The sequence below is a fragment of the Dasypus novemcinctus genome, unplaced genomic scaffold (assembly GCF_030445035.2).
Source record: "Dasypus novemcinctus isolate mDasNov1 unplaced genomic scaffold, mDasNov1.1.hap2 scaffold_124, whole genome shotgun sequence".
In the NCBI taxonomy this organism is placed as follows: domain Eukaryota; kingdom Metazoa; phylum Chordata; class Mammalia; order Cingulata; family Dasypodidae; genus Dasypus; species Dasypus novemcinctus.
This window is the reverse complement of record NW_026688150.1, coordinates 1,304,719-1,313,183: the sequence shown is the minus strand read 5'-3', so window position 1 is coordinate 1,313,183 and position 8,465 is coordinate 1,304,719. Positions and strand designations below refer to the sequence as shown.

The following is an 8,465-nucleotide window of genomic DNA, read 5'->3' as shown; positions in this document are numbered from 1 at the left end:
TATTATTAGAATTTGAAGGGAAATAATAGGGTACTATAAGTGGGAAAGGGATTTTTCTTTTGGAGTAATGAAAATATTCTACAATTGGCTGACGTAATGACAGCACAATTCTGTGATGAAATTAGAGCTACTGAGTATACTCTTTGAATGGATTGTACAAAGCATGGGTCTATATAATAGAGAGAATCTAGTGGTGGAAGATGGAGTATGGCAAACAGAACAAATATGAAAATGTTCTCTCATGAACTATAGCAAATACGTAATACTAATGCAGGGTGTTAATAATTGGGTGGGTAGGGAAAATATACCAAATATAGGATATTGGGTATAGTTACTATTAATATTTTGATGGTGTTCTTTCAGAGTTTGTAATAAACGCTTCACAATAATGCAAGGGGTTGGTGGTAGGGTGCTGTATGGGAGCCCCGTATGAAGATATGCATATTTATTTTCTAACATCACAACTTTTACTGTACCTTTATTATTTATACAGGTTCATGTATGAATTATTTACTTCAGTTAAAAATTTTAAAGGAAAAGAAAAAACAGGGTTGGTTCTTGCCACTGCTGAAGAATCACGGTAGTATAAATTTCTCAAGGCTGTAATCCAGCTCTTTCATGCACTTGAGATCTAGAAAGTCATAGAAGCTCAAATGAGCATACTGTCATTTAACGAAAAATATTCTTCCCTGTTACTCTACTAAGTTAGGGATGAGGACAGTTAATAATTTCTAATAGAAGTAACAAAAACGATCTCTGTTATTCAAACACTTGCCCTATTTCTCTTATTTCTATAATACAAAGCATCGGTGTTGTAATGGTAATTAATACCGAATCACAAACCCAAGTGTAAGTGTACTGTGTTTCTAATAACAGGAAAGACGTTTCCTGTAGTGATATAGGAAATCTAGCTCAGAGCCTATGAAAGATAAAGCTTTCCCTAAGGTTTGTAAGACACAGAACTCTTAGATCCCAACTTTCATGATTACCAGCATGGCCAATTTTGTTCCCCCTATGGCCTCTTCACACTAATTTGCTAAGTATTTTGCAGAAAATCCCAGACACTATATATTTTTACCCCTAATGACTTAAGTATGTATATCTGGCATACATCTCCTTTTTTATATGGAATTGCCAAGCCATTATCCCAGGTAACAAATGAATAAAAATTGCTTATGTCATAATTCCCAATCCATATTCAATTATTGTGATCGCCTGAAAATGTCTTACTGTAGGTGATATGCTCAAATCAAAATACAGTCAAGGACCACGTATTAGTTTATATTACTAAAAATCTTTTATTGTACTTCAATCTCACATTTCTTTTTTAATTATGTCACTTATATTAGAAAAGGTGAATCAGTCATTATGTGTCAAGCTCTACATGCTTTATTGTGCTGAAAGTTTCATCACGTATCAATGACTTATTTTTCAACAGATTTTAAAAGAGGAGGCAAGAGAGGAAATTGATCCTATGAAGAACACCTGGACTGAAGACAGATCTGGATTTTGCAGAGAAGTTAGGATTTTGTGCTGAGGACACGTATCAGGGGATTCTTGAACTAGCAAAGCACAGAGTAAAGGGATGAGGCTCAGCAGGTCTGAGGCTTCTCACAGATCCAACGGAAGGGCAAACTGTCACAATAAAAACTCACCCAGTGACCTGGTGGCTTTATGAAGACACAGTCCAAGAAATGCAACTGTTCAGAAGACCAGTTTCTGTAAATAAACATAGAACATCAGCCAAATCCCTAAACAAAGGAAAGTGGAACAGTGTAGAGCTGTAAATATGAACACCAAGGTACCAGATTCAGGTTAGCCATAAGAATAGATATTAGGAAGCAAGTGAAATTCTAACAAATAGAAAAATCCATGCCATATCCTATAGTAGGGTTTATTCACCTCGACACTGTTGACATTTGGGTTCTTTGTTGTGCACTGTAGGACACTGGACAGCATCCCTGGACTCTACCCACCAACGTCCAGTAGCACCGACACCATTGAACCATCCAAATCTCCCAAGAGTCTTTAGAAGGGAAGATTAACTCCAGGTAAGCCCCATGGTTTGTATATCTATCAACTGGTCCAATCTCAAGTACTGCAGTTAAAATAGACGAGGCCCAAGTGGACAGATCGCTCAACTTCCCTGGATGTCTTTTTACTAATGGGATTGAGAGAGGGTATGATGCCTTTTAGTGTCTGGTATACAATGGATACTCTGGTACAAAGTGTAGCTTGAAATATTTCCAACACTCATTCATTCAGTGATCCAAAAATTGTTTGCTGAGCACCTGCTGGGTACAAAGCCTTGTACAGTGTACTGGACCACAGAGCTGTGCTGGAACTTCTTTCTGTCCTTAAGTAGAAGCTAGTCCGATGTAGAACACAAGTATAGGCAAAAGGATTGCATAATAAAAGCAATAAAAAACATATAAATAAAATGTGGCTAGGAAATGGAGAGTTTGATCAATGATCATGCGCACAGCAGGGCTGTCTCTAGAGGGGACATATGTCTTGGTCTCCACAAACATGTTGCAATTCAGCAGCCGAGGAAGATGCCCTAGGCAGTAGACATGGCAGGAGGAAAGGCAGAAGGAAGATAGTGCAAGTCAACTCTGGGAAAGGTGCATCATCTAGGACTTAGATTAAGAGAAGGACATGGAGAGGACTTGGGAGGTAAGGAGAGGAGGATGTGAAGAAGAATCAGATGCAGTGTCCAAGCCTTGGAAGATGCCATCTTAAAGAATTTAGACATTACACTGTGTCACTGGGGAATGGCGGTGTTTCCTAAATTGATAAAAAGCCAATGTTTACAAATGTTGCAACATTAGCTTGAGTAGAGTGTGGAATGATGACAGCAAGGCTAGATCTAGGATATACAGTGGTGGTTCAGTCTAGAGACAATGAGGCATGAGACGACGCAGTGCAGTAGCGAAAAAGTGAAGGAGGAATACACAGGAGTGGTCCAGGAGCCTCTTGGTGTGGTTCTGGCAAAGGGTGAGTGGAAGGACAGAAATGGAAAAAGAAAAGTGACGACCAGAAAGTGTCATTGAATGCCACGGGTTCCTCCAGGCAGTGTTCGTTCAAGCTTTCTTTGTTGGAAACTGGAACCTGCAGGTTATAAGCCCAGAAGGACTCCTGCTCTAAATAAGCTCAGCAAATGACACATTTTCTTTTCCTCTCCTGACGATGCACAACTCTCTTTAACAAACCAAAGCTATGAAGACTTCCTAATATGAAGAATGTCCTGCTTAATATTGCGTAGCCCATTGTTTACAAACGCACACATTTGCTACTCGTAAAAAACAATAAGTATGTAGGAGGGGATTTGACTGGCACAAGTTTGGTTTATGCCAAGTTTGACTCTTGAAGCAGCTGAGAAACCTACTCTCAGAAGATCTTTATCAAACTCCAGTGGCACAGACTGGATGGGGTGAGGGAATCTGAGTCCAAAGAGGGACACTCACGTGTAGGTGGGAGATGATCCATCTTGCCACTTGTACGTGCCCATCCAGTAATTTTTTTGGAGGCCGATCCAAAACACGTGTTGAGATGTAGTTAGGAATTCCTACTTGGAAATAAGGCAGGGGTAGTCAAGAATTAGGTGGGTACAGAAGTGGAACTGGGATCAGGACCGAGCAATATAAAAGAGACAAAGGGCATTTCAATATCAATTAATAGAGCATTTTCATTATTCCAATAATAATATTAATAAGCAACAAAAAATATAGAATTGTTCAGAGGACAGTGTAGGGATGGAAAAATTTCCTCACAAAAGGCATGTTCAGGTCCCAAACCCTGGTCCTGTAGGTATGAAGAGCTATTTGTAAATAGGACTTTTGGAGATGATTAAGATAAGGTGTGCCCAAACTAACTGAGGGCAGGTCTTAATTGATTGTGGCTGAAGATTTTATGAGCAAGGAAATTGGATAGATAAGGAGAAGCCACAGGGATGTGCCAGAAGCTGGAAGTCAACAGAAACCAGAAGAGAAAGGAGAGGACACTGCCATATGTGCAGCACCATGTGACAGAAGCCAAGGACCAAGGATTGTGGCAGCCAGCCCAAGGAAGCCACAGCCTTCAGGGTGGAAGCATTGCCTTGCTGGCACCTCTATTTTGCACTTCTCCTACACAAACCGATGAACCAATAAATTTCCATTGTTTAAGCCCACCCATTGTACAATATTTGTTTTAGCAGCCAGGAAAGTAACACATTCAGGAACAGGATCTTGTAATTCCTTGGAAGAGTCCCCACAGCACCCCTTCCCTCCCATACCTGCTCTACTAGGCTGTTGATGATGACCAGGTGAGCTCCCTCATGGATACATTGATCCTTGGCTTCAAACCAAGTGAGTGCCTCCGTACTAAATTTATAGCAGGAGCCCTCAAAGGCTGTCCAGTCCTCAGGGCAGGGAGTGCAGGAAGAGCCTGGGGCAGAGGGAGAGAACTCTGTTCTGCTGGGGCTGAGAGCTGCAATGGTCATAGAACTGAACTCCAAACCAGTGAATTTATTTGAACCCGACCAACTGGTTGCCTCCTTGACATTTTGAAACCAGGAGCTACGCAACTTCCCCTGTGTCCCATGCCAAATCAATACCAGAAAGAAGTGGGGAAGTTGATGTAACAAGGGATTGAGCACCTGCTTCCCATGTATGAATCCCGGGTTCAAACCTTGGTACCTCCTAAAAAAATCAAAAGCAGCAAGCAAGTGACAAAAACCAGTTTTCATTTGAGAAGGGATGCTGCTCAGTGGTTGAGTGCCTGCTTCCCATATACAAGATCCTGGGTTCAATCCCTGGTACCTCCTGAAAAAAAAAGCGGTGGAATGCAATGCAGGGTACCTCAAACTTATGTTACTAGTTCTTGTGAGAAGGGAGTTAGTTAAAATCCTTTAAACTCAACTGTTTCAGGAACTGTTACTGTGAACCACATGGCAAAGAATGCACCCATCTTCCAATACTGACTCCCCACAAACCAAACACCAACTGCCAGGCTTCTTACCATTTTCTGACTGCACAGCATTCATTTGCCGGAACATTTCTCCCCGGAAGATGTCTCGATTGTATCTAGCATCTGCCAGTCCTCTTGTAACTAAGAGATACATAGAGAAAAGCTGGCCATTGGCCTGGAAGGATAAAGGGCTGGTACATGGGGTGAGGGAGGCCACAATTGCAAATCGCACTTACATGTGTTGTTCAGTTGATGCAATTCTTCTTCTAATTGGTAATTCAACAGTACGACTATGGGGTAGGGAAAAGCAAAGAAATGCCCTCGATTTTTAGAACCTTGTTGGACTTATTCCAGGTCCCCAAATCTTCCAAGCTAAGATGGAGAAGAAAAACTTCCTTCTAAAACCATAATGCCAGGGAACTCAGGGCAACCTAATGTTTCTGCCTACTCCTGCTCCACACACACCCTCCACTGAATAGTGAAGCAGAGAACCTGGTCCCTCTGATCACCCTTTCCACTGGCCTCGTCTCCTCACCATTTCTCAGGAGCACACCAACGATCATGACCAAGAGAAACATCAGCATGGTCATCGCCAGGCATAGAAACTTCCAGGGATCAGTGTCAGGAGGATTTTGATCCTGCTGTCCTGTAGGGAATGGAGAAAGTCAATCCACACAGGCTCTGGAAAGTGCTGAAATGTCAAGAATCAAACTCCCCACTGGAAAGTTGAGTGGTGGTAGGTATCAGGGGGAACCCAGGGGAACCCCAAGCTTCCTCCTCCCTCATCTGGCCAGAACTCTGAAGGGTACCCAGGTCACAGCACTTCAGGATATGTAACGCTGAGCCTTTCCACTCACCGGATTTCTTCAGTATGGACAGAGATTTCTCCCCCATGAGTGTGAGGTCCTGAGCATGCTGCCACCCACTGCGCCTGCCTTCAGCCATGGTTGCAGATCATTCTGCTTGGTATGATCCTTTCTCTCTGGGCTATTACTGAAGATAAACCCAGCCTAGAACAGGAAATGCTTCCACCCCCATGTAAACTCTAGCAAGTTTCCTTCCTGGCTCAGATATCCCCCAAGATCTCTAGATGGCTTTTCAATCCATGTGATGGAAGAGGTATGCGTATCTGTCAGAGGCTGTTCTGCCCTGCCTGCTTTCTGCTAATTTGATTCTCTCCCATTTGGAGGGGACAATTTCTGCCCCAGGAATGGGCCTTGAGTTCCCTTGTGCATTTGCCCTTGTAGACGTCTGGTTAAGAAGTCCTGAAAGATCTTGCAGTTTCAGTGACATAAAGCTGTGGTATTTACAACTCAGGAGTCATTGTTCTGTTCCTTCTTTACTGGAAATTGTGGTAAAAATTTTTCCCCAAAACTTTTACTTAATATTTAAGCTTTTAAATGGAGAATTTGCTGCAGCACGTTGGAGTGGGAAGTGCATGTTTATGAAGTACCTTTTAGGTATGAAACTCCTTGTTAGGAAACATAAAATTATTACACCGTATCATAATATAATGTTATATTAGGTCTTTTTTCTTATGTTACACTTCCATGTTACCATTTTAAGCTTTCCTTCTAGTAATAAACCTCTCCGTAGACTTTTCCTTTCAACTATAATCATACCCATAAAATAGCTCTGCTAGACACAAACACCATAATGTGCTCTCACCATTTCCATTCATTTCCAAAAGATTTACAAGCTATCTTTTAACCAATTCTGCACAGATTAACCATCCGCTTTCTATTCTTTACCCTCATTCTGTTTTTCTGGTGACCTCTATTCTAATTATTAATTCCATGAGTTTACATAATATATTTAGTTCATAATAGCACAATCATATAGTATTTTTCCTTTTGTGTCTGGTTTGCTCACTCAACAGAATGTCCTCCAGTTTCATGCATATTGTCCTATTCTTCATGACTTAATTTCTTCTTACTGATGCATAATATTCCATTGTGTGTTTCCTATTTCCCTCTTTTTTTTTTTTTCCTTTTTTATTTTTTATTTATTTATTTATTTTTTTCAGTTTTTTTTTAATTAATTTTTTTTATTGACTTTGTAATAATGTTACATTAAAAATATATATGTGAGGTCTCATTCATCCCCACCCCCCCCACCCCCCCCTCCCCCCCCAACAACACTCGTTTCCATCATCATGACACATCCATTGGATTTGGTAAGTACATCTTTGGGCACCTCTGCACCTCATAGTCAATGGTCCACATCATGGCCCCCACTCTCCTCCATTCCATCCAGTGGGCCCTGTGAGGATTTACAATGTCCGGTGATTACCTCTGAGGCACCATCCAGGGCAGCTCCATGTCCCAAAGATGCCTCCACCTCTAATCTCTTCCTGCCTTTCCCCATACCCATCGTCCACCATGTCCATTTTTCCCAATTCCATGCCACCTCTTCTATGTGGACATTGGATTGGTTGTGTCCATTGCACCTCTATGTCAAGAGGAGGCTCAGATTCCACATGGATGCTGGATGCAGTCCTCCCATTTTCAGTTGTAATCACTCTAGGCTCCATGGTGTGGTGATTGTCCTTCTTCAACTCCATCTTAGCTGAGTGTGGTAAGTCCAATAAATCAGATTGTAGGTGCTGGAGTCTGTTGAGGCTCAGGACCTGGCTATCACATTGTCGGTCCAGAGATTCAAATCCCCTAAATATATCTTAAACCCCAACGTTAACTGCACCTCCGGCACATTAGCATGAAAGACTTATGAAGGGAGATCCCATCTGAGTCCAGATTCATCACACATAAACACCATTTCCAAAGAGGGGCCATCTGCCCTGATAGTTAACCCCATCGGCCATGACCATAACTCTCATGGGTCTCTTTAGCCTTCAAAGGAACCATTATCTGGGGGTTGTATCTGCTTTATCTGTCTCTCTGACTCTGCTCAGTTGTGTATGAGGGCAATCCTTCTGCCAGCCTCCAGACTCTTTTTTAGAAACTCGTAGCCATATAAACTCATTTCTCCTTTCCATTTCCCCCTTACTTTAGGTCAAACAGCATTTTAAAGTCATGGTATTTTATGTAGACATGGATATTCTGCTGATCCGCATTGAACCTTCCGTATAAGGTCCTTTTCCAGTTGCATCATCAGTTGGTATTTGATAGTGGTCCCTTGTTGCCAGGGAGGCTCATCCCCGGGTGTCATGTCCCACGCTGGAGGGAAGGCATTGCATTTACATGCTGAGTTTGGCTTCGAGACTGGCCACATTTGAGTAACATGAAGGCTGACAGGAGGAAATTCCCAGGCACAATGTTGCTCTAGGCCTTGTTCTTATTTTAGGTTTATCAGCTCACAAGCATAGTCATTAGCATCAGGGGCTCACCGTTGAACCCTCACTCCCTCCCGGTTCCCGCCGCTGTACCTGGGAGACTGTCGCTGCTCCCCTAGGGACCACGACAGAGCACCACTGGCCAGGAACCCAGTACCCCCCCTGCTGTGGTTTCCAATTGTTGCCACCATGAGTATATCCAATCATTACCATGCACCCTGGA

The 8,465-nt window shown here is 42.3% G+C and overlaps 1 protein-coding gene across 3 annotated transcripts; it reads right to left on the bottom strand.

Annotated features, from left to right (window-relative positions):
* Positions 1 to 252: 252 nt before the first annotated feature.
* On the bottom strand, positions 253 to 5,910 carry LOC101436811 (C-type lectin domain family 4 member G-like). 3 transcript variants are annotated; one of them, XM_004472110.3, is made up of 8 exons: positions 5,808 to 5,910; positions 5,486 to 5,596; positions 5,187 to 5,240; positions 5,002 to 5,091; positions 4,277 to 4,428; positions 3,468 to 3,568; positions 1,656 to 1,719; positions 253 to 631 (listed from the first exon to the last, which is right to left on the bottom strand). In XM_004472110.3, exons 1-8 carry the CDS (start codon positions 5,893 to 5,895, stop codon positions 617 to 619), a joined length of 675 nt encoding a protein of 224 aa, XP_004472167.2. In that variant the 5' UTR covers positions 5,896 to 5,910; the 3' UTR covers positions 253 to 616. The 3 variants fall into 3 exon arrangements, with proteins under 3 accessions (XP_004472167.2, XP_004472165.2, XP_004472166.2); XM_004472109.5 differs by lacking the exon at positions 253 to 631 and adding an exon at positions 1,283 to 1,562; XM_004472108.4 differs by lacking the exon at positions 253 to 631 and having other exon boundaries at positions 1,282 to 1,719.
* Between the last annotated feature and the right edge of the window lie 2,555 nt (positions 5,911 to 8,465).